This window comes from Pseudophryne corroboree, chromosome 7 (assembly GCF_028390025.1).
Source record: "Pseudophryne corroboree isolate aPseCor3 chromosome 7, aPseCor3.hap2, whole genome shotgun sequence".
NCBI classification, from domain to species: domain Eukaryota; kingdom Metazoa; phylum Chordata; class Amphibia; order Anura; family Myobatrachidae; genus Pseudophryne; species Pseudophryne corroboree.
In genome coordinates, this window is record NC_086450.1 from 387123589 (window position 1) to 387144110 (window position 20522).

The following is a 20522-nucleotide window of genomic DNA, read 5'->3' on the forward strand; positions in this document are numbered from 1 at the left end:
GAGAAAATAAGATTTTACACTTACCGGTAAATCTCTTTCTCGTAGTCCGTAGAGGATGCTGGGCGCCCGTCCCAAGTGCGAACTACTTCTGCAAGACTTGTATATAGTTATTGCTTACATAAGGGTTATATTATAGTTCATCGGTTTGGACCCAGACTATGTTGTTTGTTCATACTGTTAACTGGGTAGTTTATCACAAGTTATACGGTGTGATTGGTGTGGCTGGTATGAATCTTGCCCTTGGATTAACAAAAATCCTTTTCTCGTACTGACCATCTCCTCTGGGCACAGTTTCTCTAACTGAGGTCCGGAGGAGGGGCATAGAGGGAGGAGCCCGTGCACACCCAGAGTCTAAAGTCTTTCTTAAAGTGCCCATGTCTCCTGCGGAGCCCGTCTATTCCCCATGGTCCTTACGGAGTCCCAGCATTCTCTAGGACGTTAGAGAAACAATCTATTTAACAAAAGGTGCAAGTTGGCATGCAGAAACTAACAAAGTAAAGTAATCCAAATGTGGAAATCTATTTTACATGGTTAACTGAGAACAGGTTGATGCATTTTTTCTATTTATTTGTGGTTTAAGGCATTAAGGTGCAGTATAAGAGTGTAATACACAGGGCCATGTACTAGAGGTGTGGAATATAACTGAGAAATGTAAGAATCTGAACAGGAGACCTAGGAAGCTAGAAGCTTGTAAGGGTGAGTATGGATTTTATGGGGAGTAAGCAGGTGTATAGATATCTACTTACCTCGTCTCGCTGGTATCAGAGCTGTTAGCAGACTATGGAAAGTCTGGCCCCCGGTAGCACCCCTCTCATGTTGAACCTCAACTAGATGAGCCATGTAATCTGTAACAAGGATACAAAAAAAAAAAAGAGTCAGAAATTAAATATGTCATTGTTATTTTTAGAACTGGTTTTCAAAATATTAGACAAGACGGTTTTATCACAAAGACATTATCAGTGGTGAAGATCGATGATTCGCTCACAGCACTCAGGTCTTGGGTTTGATTCCCACCATGGCCCTAACTGTGTGGAGTCTGTAAATTCGCCCCGTGCTTGCCTGGAATTCCTCCGGGTACTCCGGTTTCCTTACCACACTCTAAAAATATACTGGTAGGTTAATTGGCTCCTGACTAAAAATAACCCTAGTCTATGGGGATATCCTATTAGCAGCTGTAATTTACCGCTGTTAAGGGATTCACGGGGGGCTATCCTATTAGCCCCGAGGCTGGCTTGCTGATCCCCTGATGCCAGCACTTATCAGGGATTATGCTTCCCGTGCCCCAGGCATGCAAAGCAAAAGCCCCGATAAGCAGCCCTTCACAGCCGTGATAACACATGGTTCCGGGGACTTATCTCGGATCCCGTGTGTTATAGGATACCCCCCTTAATGCTTGTGTGCACATGTGGTAGGGAATATGGATTCTAAGATCCACTGGGGCGGGGACTGATGTGAATGGCCAAATATTCTCACTAAAGCTCTGCGTAATACTGTATGTGTGTGCCATATAAATATCTATTAATAAATAAATAATTGCACAGACACCAATACTTACTCTTGTCCATGATGTTTTGCTCCAGTGACTGAGGCTCATGGGACACAGCCTGATCTAGATATTGCAGCAGTTTGCTCATACTGGACACCGGGATCCCAAAAGACTGGACGAAAAGTAGCAGCTGCTGTGGCTCCAAGTCACGTAAAGCTGAAGACATATGGAAAAATACCCAGTTAGAGGTTTATAGTTTGCAATTTAACACTGTTTTTTTATTTTTACATTCCATCAGTCTGTATAGCTTCGCAAAGAGCCATCGTTTTAGCCCCTGTCCTATAATCCTCTTTATCTTCACAAAGCCCCCAAGCCTGTACTCATGTTTTGCAACCATCTCACATATTTGACATGTGACCTAGAGATAAGTGAAGGAGCCTGATGCACTTAGGACCATGCACAAAACTTGAGATCTGAAACTATTAAAAGTACCATAGAACGGGAAGTAGTCACAAACCCATAAATTTGCCCATAGCCTGTAAGAATGTGCATGTATTCTATAGTACTAGAAACACTTAAATAATGTTTCAGGATAGTCTCTAAATAAATTAACTCACATCTGTATAAAGGTTTGTGAGTAATTTATGACGGATGAGTCACAATAATTTGAAAAACAGTCTGGAACCGATCTTCCCATTTTAATTTTGCAACTTTCTAAAAATCTACTCAAAGTAAATTAACACAAACGTTTCAATAAAACATTGCAGACGAAGATCTGGTGAAGTTTGTTGCAAATCTGTACTGTGATTTTGCTGACTGAATGAAATATTCATGTACAAAAACATGATTGAGTGAATTCTATGTACTTCTTTTATTTGTCCCAAAATGACTAACATACCAGCATCAACAAGACGTGGAACCTCAGAGCGAATCATTCTGAGTTTCAACCAATCAGGGAACAGTAAGGCTTCTTCTGAAGTATCCACCAAGAATGCTGTGGGAAGAGGTTTCTTATCAGGAAACCAAACGTCCAGCAAAAGGAAGAAGTCACTATGACCTGTCAACAGAGGAGAGGAATAAAAAAGAAAACACACATTTTATATATATATATATATATATATATATATATATATACACATATATATATATAGATATATAGATATATATATATATATATAGATATATATGGGTAGCAGATATTCGGCACTCCCATATATGAAATTAAATCAGCTGGCCCGGTGCCCTCCACAGCATAGCAGCAATGTAGGATATACAATCAGGCGGCACTCATGGACTTTTTATGAACAAGAAAAGATAACCCCCTCTTGTTGGCTTAACGTTTCGGTTTTATTAACCGTCGTCAGAAGATATCTTATATATATATATATATATATATATATATATATATATAATAAGATTTTACTTACCGGTAAATCTATTTCTCGTAGTCCGTAGAGGATGCTGGGGACTCCGTAAGGGCCATGGGGAAGAGACGGGCTCCGCAGGAGACATGGGCACTTTAAGAGAGAATTTAGTTCCTGGTGTGCACTGGCTCCTCCCTCTCTGCCCCTCCTCCAGACCTCAGTTAGAGAACTGTGCCCAGAGGAGATGGACAGTACGAGGAAAGGATTTTTTGTTAATCCAAGGGCAAGATTCATACCAGCCACACCAATCACACCGTATAACTTGTGATAACAATCCAGTAAACAGTATGACAATAACATAGCATCAGTTCACGGCCGATGCAACAATAACGTAACCCTTATTGAAGCAATAACTATATACAGGTACAAGTATTGCAGAAGAAGTCCGCACTTGGGACGGGCGCCCAGCATCCTCTACGGACTACGAGAAATAGATTTACCGGTAAGTAAAAGCTTATTTTCTCTAACGTCCTAGAGGATGCTGTGGACTCCGTAAGGACCATGGGGATTATACCAAAGCTCCCAAACGGGCGGGAGAGTGCGGATGATTCTGCAGCACCGATTGAGCAAACATGAGGTCCTCCTCAGCCAGGGTATCAAACTTTAAGAATTTTGCAAAGGTGTTTGTACCCGACCAAGTAGCAGCTCGACACAGCTGTAGTGCCGAGACCCCTCGGGCAGCCGCCCAAGAAGAGCCCACTTTCCTAGTGGAATGGGCCTTGATTGATCGATTTAGGTAACGGCAATCCTGCCGTAGAATGCGCCTGCTGAATCGTGTTACAGATCCAGCGAGCAAGGGTCTGCTTTGAAGCAGGGCCGCCAAGCTTGTTGGCTGCATACAGAACAAACAGTGCTTCTGTTTTTCTGACTCTAGCCGTCCTGGCTACATAAATTTTCAAAGCCCTGACCACATCAAGGGACTCGGAATCCTCTAAGTCCCGTGTAGCCACAGGCACCACAATAGGTTGGTTCATATGAAAGGATGAAACCACCTTTGGCAGGAACTGAGGACGTGTCCGCAATTCCGCTCTATCCATATGGAAAACCAGATAGGGGCTTTTATGTGATAAAGCCGCTAATTCCGACACTCGCCTAGCCGAAGCCAGGGCTAATAACATGACCACCTTCCAAGTGAGATATTTCAACTCCACCGTTTTCAGTGGTTCAAACCAGTGTGACTTTAGGAAGCCCAAGACCACATTAAGGTCCCAAGGCGCCACCGGAGGCACAAACGGAGGCTGAATATGCAGTACTCCCTTAACAAACGTCTGAACTTCTGGGAGAGAAGCCAATTCTTTTTGAAAGAAAATGGATAGGGCCAAAATCTGGACCTTAAGGGAGCCTAATTTAAGGCCCAAATCCACTCCAGTTTGTAGGAAGTGAAGGAAACGGCCCAGATGGAATTCTTCCGTAGGAGCATTCCTGGCCTCACACCAAGAAACATATCTTCGCCATATACGGTGATAATGTTTTGCTGTTACTTCCTTTCTAGCCTTTATCAGCGTAGGGATGACCTCAACCGGAATACCTTTTTACGCTAGGATCCGGCATTCAACCGCCATGCCGTCAAACGCAGCCGCGGTAAGTCTTGGAACAGACAGGGACCCTGTTGCAACAGGTCCTGCCTTAGAGGAAGAGGCCACGGATCTTCCGTGAGCATTTCCTGTAGATCTGGATACCAGGTCCGTCGTGGCCAATCTGGAACAACGAGGATTGTTCTCACTCATTTTCTTCTTACTATTCTCAACACCTTTGGTATGAGAGGAAGAAGAGGAAATACATAGACGGACTGGAACACCCCCTGTGTCACGAGGGCGTCTACCGCTACTGCCTGAGGGTCTCTTGACCTGGCGCAATACCTCTGCAGCTTTTTGTTGAGGCGGGACGCCATCATGTCTATCTGTGGCAGTTCCCACCGACTCAAAATCTGTGCGAAGACTTCTGGATGAAGTCCCCACTCTCCCGGGTGTAGGTCGTGTCTGCTGAGGAAGTCTGCTTCCCAGTTGTCCACTCCCGGAATGAACACTGCGAGAATCCTGGTGGCTTCCGCCATTGCCGCTCTGCTTCTTGTGCCGCCTTGGCGGTTTACATGAGCCACGGCGGTGATGTTGTCTGACTGGATCAGAACTGGTTGGTCGCGAAGTAAGGCCTCTGCTTGACGTAGGGCGTTTTATATGGCCCTTAGTTCCAGGATGTTGATGTGCAGACAAGTCTCTTGACTTGACCAAAGACCCTGGAAATTTCTTCCCTGTGTGACTGCTCCCCAACCGCGGAGGCTTGCGTCCGTGGTCACCAGGATCCAACCCTGAATGCCGAATCTGTGGCCCTCGAGAAGGTGAGCACTCTGCAGCCACCACAGGAGTGACACCCTGGCCCTGGGGGACAGGGTGATCAACCGATGCATCTGTAGATGTGATCCGGACCACTTGTCCAACAGATCCCATTGGAAAGTCCTCGCATGGAACCTGCCAAAGGGAATGGCCTCGTATGAGGCCACCATCTTTCCCAGGACTCGAGTGCAATGATGCACGGACACCTGTCTTGTTTTCAAAAGGTTCCTGACCAGAGTCATAAGTTCCTGGGCTTTTTCTATCGGAAGATAAACCCTTTTCTGGGTCGTGTCCAGAATCATGCCCAAGAAGGGCAGACGAGTTGTAGGAACCAACTGCGACTTTGGGATATTGAGAATCCAGCCGTGTTGTTGTAACACTTTCAGTGAAAGAGATACGCTGTTCAGCAACTGCTCTCTTGATCTCGCTGTTATGAGGAGATCGTCCAAGTACGGGATAATTGTGACACCCTGCTTGCGCAGGAGCACCATCATTTCCGCCATTACCTTGGTGAAAATCCTCGGAGCCGTTGAGAGGCCAAATGGCAACGTCTGAAATTGGTAATGACAGTCCTGTACCGCAAATCTTAGGTACGCCTGATGAGGTGGATAAATGTGGACATGAAGGTACGCATCCTTTATGTCCAGTGACACCATAAAATCCCCCCCTTCCAGGCTGGCGATGACCGCTCTTAGCGATTCCATCTTGAACTTGAACCTCTTCAAGTATAGGTTCAGAGATTTTAAATTCAATATGGGTCTTACCGAACCGTCCGGTTTCGGAACCACAAACATGGTCGAATAATACCCCCTTCCCTGTTGAAGGAGGGGAACCTCGACCACCACCTGCTGAAGATACAATTTTTGTATTGCATTTAACACTATCTCCCTCTCTACGGGGGAAGACGGTAGGGCCGATTTGAAAAACCGGCGAGGAGGCACCTCTTCGAATTCCAGCTTGTAACCCTGAGACACAATTTCTATTGCCCAGGGATCCACCTGGGGGTGAACCCACATGTGGCTGAAATTCCGAAGACGCGCCTCCACTGGCCCCGACTCCGCCAGTGGAGCGCCAGCGTCATGCGGTGGATTTTGCAGAGGCCGGGGAGGACTTCTGTTCCTGGGAACTAGCTGTATTGTGCAGCTTTTTTCGTCTGCCCCTCCCTCTGGCAAGAAAGGATGCACCTCGGACTTTCTTGTTTCTTTGTGAACGAAAGGACTGCATTTGATAATGCGGTGCTCTCTTAGGCTGTGAGGGAACATATGGCAAAAAATTTGACTTTCCAGCTGTAGCTGTGGAGACCAGGTCCGATAGACCTTCACCGAACAATTCCTCACCCCTGTAAGGTAAAACCTCCATATGCCGTTTTGAGTCGGCATCACCTGTCCATTGCCGAGTCCACAGGACCCTTCTGGCAGAAATCGACACAGCGTTTATTCTAGAACCCAGGAGACTAATGTCTCTTTGAGCATCTCTCATATAAAGGACAGCGTCTTTAATATGCCCCAGGATCAATAAAACAGTATCCCTATCTAGGGTATCAAACTCCTCTGATAAGGTATCCGTCCATGCCGCTACTGCACTACAGACCCAGGCCGACGCGATTGCCGGTCTGAGCAAGGTACCTGAATGTGTATAAATGGACTTCAGGGTACCCTCCTGTTTGCGATCAGCAGCATCCTTGAGGGTAGCCGTATCCTGGGACGGCAGGGCTACCTTTTTGGATAAGCGAGTTAAAGCTTTGTCCACCCTAGGGGAGGATTCCCATCGTAACCTGTCCGTTGGCGGGAAAGGATACGCCATAAGAATCCGTTTGGAAATCTGCAGTTTTTTATCTGGAGATTCCCAAGCTTTTTCACATAACTCATTCAGTTCGTGTGAGGGGGGAAAAGTTACTTAAGGTTTCTTTTCCTTATACATATAAACCCTTGTGTCAGGGACAGGGGTTTCCTCTGTGATGTGCAAAACCTCCTTAATTGCTATAATCATATATCGGAGTGCTTTAGCCAACTTTGGCTGTAACTTTGAATCATCGTAATCGACACTGGAGTCAGAATCCATGTCGGTATCTCTGTCAACAATTTGGGATAGTGGGCGCTTATGAGACCCCGACGGTCCCTGCGACATAGGATCAGGCACGGGTTGAGACCCTGACTGTCCCAATGCATCAGCCTTGTCTAATCTTTTATACAAAGAATTAACATTATTATTTAAAACCTTCCACATATCCATCCAATCAGGTGTCGGCGCCGTCGGCGGAGACACTACATTCATTTGCTCCCGCTCCTCTCCCACATAGCCTTCCACATCAGACATGTCGACACAAGCGTACCGACACACCACACACACACAGGGAATGTCCTTTCTGAAGACAGTTCCCCCACGAGGCCCTTTGGAGAGACAGAGAGAGAGAGTATGCCAGCACACACCCCAGCACTATATAACCCAGGAATAAGACAGTAACTTAATGTTAACCCAGTAGCTGCTGTTAATATACTTTTTTGCGCCTAATTATGTGCCCCCCCCTCTCTTTTCAACCCTCTTCTACTGTGTATCAGCAGGGGAGAGCCTGGGGAACTTCCTCTCAGCGTGCTGTGGAGAAAAAATGGCGCTGGTGAGTGCTGAGGGAGAAGCCCCGCCCCCTCGGCGGCGGCCTTCTGTCCCGTTTAAATTTTATTTCTTTGGCGGGGGCTCCTACATATATACAGTGCCCAGCTGTATATATGTGTTTATTTGCCAGAATGAGGTCCCAAATGCTGCCCAGGGCGCCTCCCCCTGCACCCTAACAGTGACCGGAGTATGTGTAGGTGTGTGGAGCAATGGCGCACAGCTGCAGTGCTGTGCGTTACCTCCAGTGAAGATCACGAAGTCTTCTGCCGCCTGTGAAGTCTTCTTGCTTCTCATACTCACCCGGCTTCAGTTTAACAGCTCTGCGAGGGGGACGGCGGCGTGGCTCTGGGACGGACGGCGAGGGTGAGATCCTGCGTACCGATCCCTCTGGAGCTAATGGTGTCCAGTAGCCTAAGAAGCAGGACCTAGCTTCAGAGAGTAGGGCTGCTTCTCTCCCCTCAGTCCCACGATGCAGGGAGTCTGTTGCCAGCAGAGCTCCCTGAAAATAAAAAACCTAACAAAAAACTTTCTATCAGCAAACTCAGGAGAGCTCACTGAAAAGCACCCAGCTCCTCTGGGCACAGAATCAAACTGAGGTCTGGAGGAGGGGCAGAGAGGGAGGAGGCAGTGCACACCAGGAACTAAATTCTTTCTTAAAGTGCCCATGTCTCCTGCGGAGCCCGTCTCTTCCCCATGGTCCTTACGGAGTCCCCAGCATCCTCTAGGACATTAGAGAAATATATTTTTTTTAAAGTTATTTATTTATTTATTTTCAGAGTCACATTTTCAAGAAAGTTTGTTGAGCTGAGCAAGTCTTACCACGAGGAGGTCCAAGAGTCAGGAGAATAACCATGGCATGGACAACTAAGATATGCATTGTGGCAGTTTCTCCAGTAACCCAGCGTAAGAACACCTGGTCCTGCGGATCAGACTGTTAACAAAAATATAAATCACTCTGAGTTGTGTAGCAATATTGCAAATAGCAAAAGAAGTACTGAAAAGCTGAAGTTCACAAACATGGTATGCAAATTCAGCCTTTGTAAAATTTGAGTCCTCGCTCCCACTGGAAATTAAGACTCATGTACCAAGGTGACAATATAAATAGCATAGTAAACAAAATCAGTCTCAATACAAAATAGATTTTGGTCGGCCACAGAGTGCAATCAGAGAAGCAGCTAAGCCCATCATTTTTGAAGCCCAGAAGGAAATCTTTTTGAACTGTGAAATCCACTGAGCAGCTGCCTGGAACTTTGCAAACTGGTCTCCAGAGTCTTTATATCCTGAGGGATGTAACAAGCTCTTACATAAAAAAAATTGGTTTGTTTAGACAAGTACTTCTGAATGGCATCCTTGATGATACATTCTAATTCAGGCCAATGAGAACCTCCCCAGAAAAAGGAGAGACGCTGTTTTGTAAACCACCTAGAACTTTAGATATAGGACTGTGCACAACCACCATCCACAAGGCTGGACATCCATTTGTTCACTTTCTTTCTTTAGAATGCCTTTCTTAATGTTATCATTGTTTGTAGACTGCATCTGAACTGGTCTCATAATCGTCACTTACACTAGTCTGCATCCACTCTGGAGAAGGCAAGTATTTGAATCTGCAATGTTCTGTCAAGAAACTTTTACAAATAATAGCAAAAACAAACCTATCAAAAAGTATATTATTTAGATGACCCATTATATAGGACAGAGCCAACTTGTGGCACTATACAAAGAAGCGGACAGGGCCTGCTGGAACATGAGGACTGCCTTGAAACTGCCTTGAGCAAGCACATGACAATACTATACAAAGCCATTTCATAATAGATGGACAGCAGAGGAAGAGATTCTTGGGAAGCCATCCAGTGACTTTGTTTTACCTGTTCTTCATAAGAACATTTTTCGATAGGAAGACTTGCACATTCATTTTCTTGGAGGAATTGGACAGGAATGGTATTGGAATACCGACGTAGGCATCCCGGGTAAGTATTTTAACCATAACCCATCTCTCCTGCAACCTAACCCTCCCCCTAGTGCCTAACCCTACAACTGCCCCCCCCACCCCCCCCACACACACACACACACACACACACACACACACACACACACACACACACACACACCTCGTACCTAACTCTGTAACCCTAACAGCAATGCTTACAGTCGGGATTACGCTGTCGGCATTTGGACTGTAGAGATCCTTACTACATCCCAAATAATTGATCTATTTCATACAAAGGGTATTATACTATGTGGCACGTAGAGCATGGCACAATTCCCATGCTGCATACTGTTTGCTAAACGTTTTACTTTTTCCTCAGTCTTGTGTCTCAGGACCTGAATCAGAGACGTACAGTAACGCATTCGCAGCTGCAGCTAAGGGCCCTCATTCCGAGTTGATCGCTCGCTAGCTATTTTTTTGCAGAGCAGCGATCAGATAGTCGCCGCCCACGGGGGAGTGTATTTTCGCTTAGCAAGTGTGCAATCGCATGTGCAGCCGAGTGGGACGAAAATGTTTTGTGCAGTTTCTGAGTAGGTCTGAACTTACTCAGCCCTTGCGATCACTTCAGCCTGTCCGGTCCCGGAATTGACGTCAGACGCCCGACCTGCAAACGCCTGGACACGCCTGCGTTTTCCCTACCACTCCCAGAAAACGGTCAGTTGACACCCATAAACGCCCTCTTCCTGTCAATCTCCTTGCGTTCGGTTGTGAGAATGGATTCGTCGCTAGAAGCCTTGCACAGCAACGATGCTGTTTGTACCCGTATGACGTGCGTGCGCGTTGCGGTGCATACGCATGCGCAGTAGTAACCTGATCGCTGCGCTGCAAAAAACGGCAGCGAGCGATCAACTCGGAATGAGGGCCAATGTGCGGAAATCTGCTAATGCTGTAGCCGCCTGTAAATGTAGGGAGATGCCCACAGATCCTTCAATGATTGACCGTCTTAGGGAACAGAGACAATAATCATTCACAGCATGAAAACGGCAGAAGAACAGTCGGAATGATCCTGTCCAATTGTCCCGATTGTTGCTTCAATGCTGCGAAGTGAAGATCGCCTCCAGGGCCGGTGCTAAGGTGTTTGGCGCCCTCCTACAAACTATACATTTGCTCCCTCACTCCCAAACTCTATAAAGGAACAGCAAAAAAAGCATGTGGTCTCACAAGAAAGGGGAGTGCCCGCACAATAGTACCCAAATTTTTTATATATATTTTTTATGTATATGTATATATGTATAATCTATATCAATCTGTAACCAGGTTGCCTATCTGTGTCCACCCAGACTGATGGCAAGAGGTGGCAGGAGGTGTAGGGGGCCCAGCGTGCAGTGAGCCCTGAGGTAGCAGAGTGTACCCTTCTACCCATATCCATACATTCAAGTTGCAGTGCTGGGCTCTGGGGCACAGGGCAAAGCTGGGAGCGCACCAGGTGGCCCGTTTCCTCCTCTTCCTTAGCGGCTGCCAAAGGATATACAGTTTACAATGGGAGTGGGTGGAGAGGAAGCCGGGACATGGGGGGAGCAGGGAGAGTGTGATGGTGTGCAGGAAGTAGAAGGGAGAGAGGCTGCTGCTCACTGGGCGGTGGCTGGACATCAGATAGGAAGAGATGGTGGGGGTGGCGCCGGCTGTGGCGGAGAGGGGGAGCCACTCTTCATGCTGCCATGTCATACAATTTGACAGGTACAGCACCAGAGCGGGGAGAGGCCTTTCCAGCCCAGTGCCTCCCTGCTTTGCATACTCTGCTGAGTGGGTTGCGCCGGCCCCGAATGCCTCCATACATTAATAGTTACTTAAGCAGTGTCAGCATATTCTGTTGCGGTTTACACATTGCAGTGTTGAGGCACAGCGACTATCGTCCTGTTAATCTGCTTCTCATCTGTTTCTTCTGATCGTTTGCACAATCGTGTAGCCTATGGCCAGGCTATTTTGTTAATCTAGTAAGTGCATTCTCAACAGTGCGTGTGTTAGGAAGAACTTTGGATCAATGAGGTGCTATGGCTATGTCAGTAAACAAATGGCCAAATAAGGAGGATGAATGGCTGGCAATTTACACTGTAATGCGCATTTACAAAGGGATAAAGGCTGGAAATAACAGAATACATCTCAACTTTGAGGCTTATACACATGAACATTAATAGCACACATTCAATGCGTGTTCCTAAAGCCTGATAAGCTTGCTTTAACACGCATGTTCCAAAAAAACAACATACAGTAATCAAATGGACCGGTATAAAAAAATACATACCTAAATGTTAATTATATGGTTTCCTGCAGTGTTTACTAGTACAAATTTGGGGTGCAATATAATTAGATTCTTCTAGAGATCTGTTAAAAATAACAACTAAAGAAAAAGTTTTGATAACTCTTAACAGGAGTTGTTTTTCAGAACACAAGGGACCAATCCTGTGTTTGTAAATAAAAAAACAAAACAAATATATTTAATAACTATAATGAATTTAACGGCAGAACGCCAATGGTGACATACGTACCCAGTTATACACATCATCCCCCTCCTTGCTCTTTCGCATGCGTCTGACATAGCAGGAGAAGATGGAAAGCAGGGCAGCTAGAACAGCGTTGGACTCAGGACAGTAAGACAGCTTGGAGAATAGGTGGCCCATTATTGTAGAGCGTTCCACCGTAAGACGAGCCACATCCTGCAGCAGAAGGATGAAACGTAGAATCAGAATGATTATGAATGAAAACTTGTGAGGCACACACAGAGAAGACCACCATTTCTATCACGTAGTCAACATAATGTACCGTATAACAGGTTATCTACATTTGCTTCATTGCTAATTTTGTGGGTATTATGTTAAGGCATGTAGTGTACTATATTTCCTCCAGTTGCAGTTTAGCTTTTCCTTTTAACTAGTTCTCCGTTTGCATTTAAAATATAAAAGGACTTTGCGACTGTCTGTGCATGTTGTGCCTGATTCAAATGTGGATGGAGTTGCGATCACTGCTACTAATGCTAGTCATACATCAGGATGGTATCATTCCAACCAGCCAACTAGTTGGCTGGTTGGAATGATAATCGGGCAGTGTGTGGGAGCTAACCATAATCACTCGCTTGCTCCCACACACTGTAAAATCCTTTTTTCTGAATCCATAGTGGACGCTGGGACTGTGGGGAATAGTGGAGTGCTGGAGTCTGGGCACCAAGGAGATAACTGCTTTGAGCACAACACAGGCTCACCCTCCCCTATACCCCACTGAGGCCCAGGAGATCATTCTGACTTAACAAGCTCAAGGAATAGGCATAGAGAAGAAAGGCACGAACGCGTAACTAGACATACAAAAACCGTGGCACATGGTGCCAGGAACCAGAAACTCTGCTCAGCATCCACCATGGATTCAGAAAAAAGGATTTTACAGGTAAGACAAAAATCCTGTTTTTTCTTTCTTCCACTGGTGGACGCTGGGACTGTGAGACATACCAAAGCTATCCCAATATGAGATGGAGTATTCTTGTGCTGCGCCAAACACCCGACGCCCAAAAGCCGTATTGGCCGAGGCAAAGGTGTCAAAACTGTAGAATTTGATGAAGGTGTGAGTGGGATACAATGTGGCCACCTTACAGAGTTGCTCCGCAGAGGCCCCCACAACGGGCCGCCCAAGAGGTCCCCACAGACCTCATGGAATGAGCTGTCAGAGGCCAGACAGGCTGCTATGCCAAAAGGTAAGCCTGACAAATAGTTAGACACAACCAACGAGCCAAGGTCTGTCTAGAAGCCGGCCAGCCACACTTGGTCGCATCATAAAGGACAAAGAGAGTCTGATTTTTCGGAAAGGCGCAGTGTGATGAACATGTGTGTGAAGAGTCCGTACCACGACCAAGGAGGACAGGGACTCCGGGGCAGAGTCCAAAATAGAAAGGGAAGGTACCACAATCTCCTGATTGATGTGGAAAGGCGAGACAACCTTGTAAAGGTAATCGAGATGGGTACGAAGGACAGGTCAGTCCAAGTGGAAAACCAGAAAAGGAACACGGTGCGAATGCACACCCAGGTCGTGGACTCGGCACACCCAGGCAATGGCAAGCTAAAAACACTGTCTTCCATGTAAGCCAACGGAGATCAACTGAGTCCAGTGGCTCAAAAGGAGAATCCTGTATTATCCGCAATACCAGAGGCAAGACCCATGGGTGTACTGGGGATACAAAATGTGGGTGAATGTGAAGAACCCTTTGTAAAAAGATCTGAGCAGCAGAAGAAAGGGCCATCTTGCGCTGAAACACCAACAGGGCACAGACCTGCACCTTTAGCGTAGCAAGACACACAGTCAAGGTTGGACCTGGGCCTAAGAAAGCCAACAGCCGTGATAGGCGATAGACAATGGGATCCAGGTGGTGGACAGCGCCCCACTGAAAATGTGTGCGCCACACACGGTAATAAATCCTAGCCGAAGACCGTTTCCTGGCGAGAGCATGGTCTGGATAAACCAGTTTGAAAAACCTCTGGCTCATAAGTCTACAGATTCTCAGACCCTGGTATAGAGGATCCGACCTGAGAGGTAGGCGCCACGGAGATGCCAGGGACAGACCGAGAAAGTCTGCGTACCAGCACAACTTTGGCCATTCTGGTGCTACGAGAACGGCTGTTACCCTCTATTGCTTCAAACTACGCAGGACATACGGTAGAAGGGGAATCAGAGGGAACACACAAAGTAAAAGGCCATCGTACTGCCAATGCATCTACCAAGAAGGCTCCCGGGTCTCTGGTGCAGGAGCCGTAGCTTGTGGTTGTGCCGGGAGGCCATCAAGTCGAGTTGGGGGATGACCCCAGTGATGAACTAGCATCTGGAACACCTCAGGATGGAGGGACCACTCACTGGAATGAACATCCATCCTGCTGAGGAAGTCTGCCTCCCAGTTTTGGACCAGGATGTAAACTGCAGATATTGCAGGACGAAACTTTTCCACCCGGCGGAGAATGTGTGCAACCTCCTCCATAGCTGCATGGCTTTTGGTGCCGCCTTGATGACTGATGTGTGCAACCGCCGTCGCATTGTCCGACTGGACCTTCACTGCCCCGTGCTGAAGAAGGGGTCTCGCCCTGTGCTGAAGAAGGAATCTGGCAAAGGGCACGGTAAAGCGCGCAAAGTTCCAGGCTGCCTCCTGGACAGACCACCTGCCTTGAAAAGAGTGACTTCACCTGATGGCTCTACAGCTGTAAAGGCTGGCATCTATGGTCCAGATATGAGAATGCAGAGATGTTATCTTGTCCTTGGGAAGAAAAACCCCCTGGAATCCAAATGGGCGCCCAGATGGAACATGCTCTGAAATGTAGTCAGGCTGGACTTTATCAGCCAGTCGTGGGACTGCAATAAGTACAAGGTCAAAAAGAGATGGTGTTTCAGAGTATCCAGAGACTGGGCCAAAAGCAGAAGGTCATCCAGGTATGGGAGTACGCAGATCCCTTTGAGGCGGAATGTGGCAGCCATCACCTTCATGAAAACTCTTGGAGCAGTGGAGAGGTCAAAGGGCAAAGCCCAAAATTGTAAATGATCCATTGGACTGCAAAGCAGAGGAATCACTAATGGTCCTCCCAAATTGGGATGTGCAAGTAAGCGTCCTGAATATCCAAGGATGCCATGAAGTCCACGGGCTCCAGGGCTTGCATGATGGTTCGAAGGGACTCCATCCTGAACCTGGGGACCTAAAAAACAGATTCAGAGTTTTCAGGCAGAGGAAGGGATGGAAGGAACCGTCGGGCTTTTGAACTAAAAGCAGAATTAGGTAGAACCCCACACCACTATGGAACGTCAGTCACTGATAGTCTGCTACCGATCTGCGTCCGACGTTGCAGGCCCGTCGGGAAATTTGAGTTTCATAAATCTTGTCCTGTATATACAGATGGGTCCCAATACATTATTGCTGCGAATAGCAGCGTTCTGTAGCGTAACCGCAATACATATGGGTCACGGAATGCCGCTGTGTATGCATTACTAGCCGGCTCCCATTAGAATGAATAGGCAGCAGTAGCGTGCATACACGGGCGTTGTGTGCTCCAATGCGTACGCATCACAGCCACAACATAAGAGGAGAAATCTGCATGTTGGATCTACAGGAAGATAAATCTTTACAGAGCATGTGTGCCCCAGCCCGTGGGAAGACTCTTCAGAGACCTGCTTATGGTGTAAGACATTAAAAATAAGATTTCAAACCTACCGGTAAATCTTTTTCTCCTAGTCCGTAGAGGATGCTGGGGACTCCGTAAGGACCATGGGGTATAGACGGGCTCCGCAGGAGACATGGGCACTATAAAGAACTTTAGATGGGTGTGCACTGGCTCCTCCCTCTATGCCCCTTCTCCAGACCTCAGTTAGAGAAACTGTGCCCAGAGGAGACGGACAGTACGAGGAAAGGATTTTTGTTAATCTAAGGGCAAGATTCATACCAGCCCACACCATCCACACCGTATAACATGGAATATACGCAACCAGTTAACAGTATGAACAAAACAGCATCAGCCAAAGACTGATCATAACTGTAACATAACCCTTATGTAAGCAATAACTATATACAAGCCTTGCAGAAATATGTCCACACTGGGACGGGCGCCCAGCATCCTCTACGGACTAGGAGAAAAAGATTTACCGGTAGGTTTAAAATCTTATTTTCTCTTACGTCCTAGAGGATGCTGCGGACTCCGTAAGGACCATGGGGATTATACCAAAGCTCCAGACCGGGCGGGAGAGTGCGGATGACTCTGCAGCACCGATTGAGCAAACATGAGGTCCTCCTCAGCCAAGGTATCAAACTTGTATAATTTAGCAAAAGTGTTTGAACCCGACCAAATCGCCGCTCGGCAAAGCTGTAATGCCGAGACGCCTCGGGCAGCCGCCCAAGAAGAGCCCACCTTCCTAGTGGAATGGGCCTTCACCGAATTTGGTAACGGCAATCCAGCCGTAGAATGAGCCTGCTGAATCATGTTACAGATCCAGCGAGCAATAGTCTGCTTAGAAGCAGGAGCGCCAACCTTGTTGACTGCATACAGGACAAACAGTGCCTCTGTTTTCCTAACCCGAGCCGTCCTGGCTACATATATTTTTAAGGCCCTGACTACATCAAGGGACTTGGAATCCTCCAAGTCCTTCGAAACCACAGGTACCACAACAGGTTGGTTCATATGAAACGATGAAACCACCTTAGGCAAAAATTGAGGACGAGTCCTTAATTCTGCTCTATCCACATGGAAAATCAGATAGGGGCTTTTGTGAGACAAAGCCGCCAATTCAGACACCCGCCTTACAGATGCCAAGGCCAACAACGTGACTACCTTTCAAGTGAGAAATTTTAATTCAACCGTTTGAAGAGGTTCAAACCAGCGAGATTTTAGGAACTGTAACACCAAGTTAAGGTCCCATGGGGCCACTGGAGGCACAAAAGGAGGCTGTATGTGCAGCACTCCCTTTACAAAAGTCTGGACTTCTGGGAGAGAAGCCAATTCCTTCTGAAAGAAAATTGATAGGGCTGAAATCTGTACCTTAATGGAGCATAATTTTAGGCCCATATCCACTCCTGTCTGCAGAAAGTGGAGAAAATGGCCCAGATGGAAAACTTCAGTAGGAGCATTCTTGGATTCACAGCAAGATACATATTTTCTCCAGATACGGTGATAATGTTTCGCCGTCACCTCCTTTCTAGCCTTCATCAGAGTAGGGATGACTTCTTCTGGAATGCCTTTCCCAGCTAGGATTCGGTGTTCAACCGCCATGCTGTCAAACGTAACCGCGGTAAGTCTTGGAACACGCAGGGCCCCTGTTGCAACAAGTCCTCTCTGAGAGGAAGAGGCCACGGATCTTCTGTGAGCATTTCCTGAAGATCGGAATACCAGGACCTTCGAGGCCAATCTGGAACAATGAGTATTGTCTGCACTCTTTTTCGTCTTATGATTCTCAATATCTTTGAGATGAGTGGAAGAGGAGGGAACACATAGACCGACTGAAACACCCACGGTGTCACCAGGGCGTCCACTGCTACTGCCTGAGGGTCCCTTGAGCTGGCACAATACCTCCGAAGCTTCTTGTTGAGGCGTGACGCCATCATGTCTATTTGAGGAAGTCCCCAATGACTTGTTATCTCTGCAAAAACTTCTTGATGAAGTCCCCACTCTCCTGGATGGAAATCGTGTCTGCTGAGGAAGTCTGCTTCCCAGTTGTCCACTCCCGGAATGAAGACTGCTGCCAAAGCGCTTATGTGATTTTCCGCCCAGCGCAGAATCCTGGTGGCTTCCGCCACTGCCACTCTGCTCCTTGTTCCGCCTTGGCGGTTTACATGAGCCACGGCTGTGACGTTGTCTGATTGAATCAGAACCGCTAGGTCGCGAAGAAGATTCTCCGCTTGACGTAGGCCGTTGTATATGGCCCTCAATTCCAGTACGTTGATGTGTAGACAAGCCTCCTGGCTTGACCATATCCCCTGAAAGTTTCTTCCTTGTGTGACTGCTCCCCATCCTCGGAGGCTCGCGTCCGTGGTTACCAGAACCCACAGTCTTGAATGCCGAACCTGCGACCCTCTAGAAGGTGAGCACTCTGCAGCAACCACAGGAGAGACACCCTGGCCCTGGGGGACAGGCTTATTTTCTGATGAATTTGAAGATGGGACCCGGACCACTTGTCCAGAAGATCCCCCTGAAACGTCCTCGCATGAAACCTGCCGAAGGGGATGGCCTCGTAGGTCGTCACCATTTTTCCCAGTACTCGAGTGCATTGATGGACTGACACTCTTTTCGGTTTTAACAGGTCTCTGACCATGTTCTGGAGTTCCTGGGCTTTTTCCATTGGGAGAAAAACCCTCTTTTGTTCCGTGTCCAGAATCATGCCTAAGAAAGATAGCCGAGTTGTTGGAACCCACTGTGACTTTGGTAGATTCAGAATCCAGCCATGTTGCTGCAGCACTCTCAGGGAGAGCGCCACGCTTTTCAGCAACTGATCTCTCGATCTCACCATTATCAGGAGATCGTCCAAGTACGGGATAATTGTGACTCCCTGCCGGCGCAGGAGCACCATCATTTCCGCCATAACCTTGGTGAAAATCCTCGGGGCCGTGGAAAGCCCAAACGGCAACGTCTGAAACTGGTAATGACAGACCTGTACAGCGAATCTCAGGTATGCCTGATGAGGGGGATATATGGGGACATGAAGGTATGTGTCCTTTATGTCCAGTGACACCATAAATTCCCCCCCCCCCTCCAGGCTGGAGATAACTGCCCGAAGCGATTCCATCTTGAATTTGAACTTTTTCAAGTACAGGTTTAGGGATTTTAAATTTAGAATGGGTCTGACCGAGCTATCCGGTTTCAGGACCACAAATAGGGTTGAATAGTACCCCTTCCCCTGTTGAACTGGGGGAACCTCGACAACCACTTGTTGTTGACACAGTTTTTGAATTGCAGCTAAAACTATCTCCCTCTCTGGGGGAGAAGCTGGTAGAGCCGATTTGAAAAACCACGTCTTCGAATTCCAGCTTGTAACCCTGGTATACAATTTCCCTTGCCCAAGGATCCACGTCTGACTGAACCCAGACGTGGCTGAAGAGTCGAAGACGTGCCCCCACCGGCGCAGACTCCCTCAGTGGAGCCCCAGCGTCATGCGGTGGATTTAGTAGAAGCCGGGGAGGACTTCTGCTCCTGGGAACTAGCCGTAGCAGGCAGTTTTTTCCCTCTTCCCTTACCTCTGGCGAGGAAGGAAGAGCCCCGACCTCTTCTGGACTTACGCGACCGAAAGGACTGCATCTGATATTGCGGCGTTTTCTTTTGCTGTGGGGAAACATAAGGTAAAAAAATAGATTTGCCCGCGGTAGCTGTGGAAACCAGGTCCGCGAGACCTTCCCCAAATAAATCCTCACCTTTGTAAGGTAAAACTTCCATATGCTTCTTTGAGTCGGCATCACCCGTCCATTGGCGGGTCCACAGGGCTCGCCTAGCAGAAATCGCCATGGCATTGGCTCTCGAACCTAGCAGACCAAGGTCTCTCTGAGCGTCTCTCATATATAAGACTGCGTCTTTAATATGACCTAAGGTCAATAAAATGGTATTCCTATCCAGGGTATCAATGTCAGCTGACAAAGTATCCATCCAAGCTGCCACAGCGCTACAAACCCAAGCCGACGCTATTGCCGGTCTGAGCAAGGCCCCCGTATGTGTATAAATAGATTTTAAGGTAGTTTCCTGTCTGCGATCAGCAGGATCCTTGAGGGCTGCCGTGTCTGGAGACGGTAGCGCCACCTTTTTGGACAAGCGCGTTAACGCCTTGTCCACCCTGGGTGAGGATTCCCACCGTAACCTGTCCTGCGCAGGGAAAGGATACGCCATAAGAATTATTTTGGGAATCTGCAGTTTCTTATCTGGAGTTTCCCAAGCCTTTTCAAATAACGCGTTCAACTCATGAGATGGGTGAAAGGTTACCTCAGGTTTCTTTTCCTTAAACATGTGTACCCTCTTGTCAGGGACAGAGGGGTCATCTGTGATATGTAAAACATCCTTTATTGCAATAATCATATAATGAATACTTTTGGCCACCCTTGGGTGTAACCTCGCATCATCGTAGTCGACACTGGAGTCAGAATCCGTGTTGGTATCAGTGTCTGCTACTTGGGACAGGGGACGTTTCTGAGACCCTGAAGGGCCCTGTGACACAGCCAAAGCCATGGATTGACTCCCTGTTCTATCCCTGGACTC

At 47.4% G+C, this 20522-nt stretch overlaps 1 protein-coding gene across 6 annotated transcripts in view; it reads right to left on the reverse strand.

The window, feature by feature from the left end:
* Positions 1 to 20522, reverse strand: part of INTS1 (integrator complex subunit 1) — a 324003-nt gene that overhangs the window by 126063 nt on the left and 177418 nt on the right. For all 6 annotated transcript variants that reach the window (XM_063934591.1, XM_063934592.1, XM_063934589.1 and 3 more), the window contains 5 exons: positions 12327 to 12494; positions 8670 to 8781; positions 2385 to 2543; positions 1556 to 1702; positions 747 to 845 (listed from right to left, as the gene is read on the reverse strand). In XM_063934591.1, coding sequence (XP_063790661.1) covers positions 747 to 845; positions 1556 to 1702; positions 2385 to 2543; positions 8670 to 8781; positions 12327 to 12494 — 685 coding nt within the window. The remainder of the gene's footprint in view (positions 1 to 746; positions 846 to 1555; positions 1703 to 2384; positions 2544 to 8669; positions 8782 to 12326; positions 12495 to 20522) is intronic.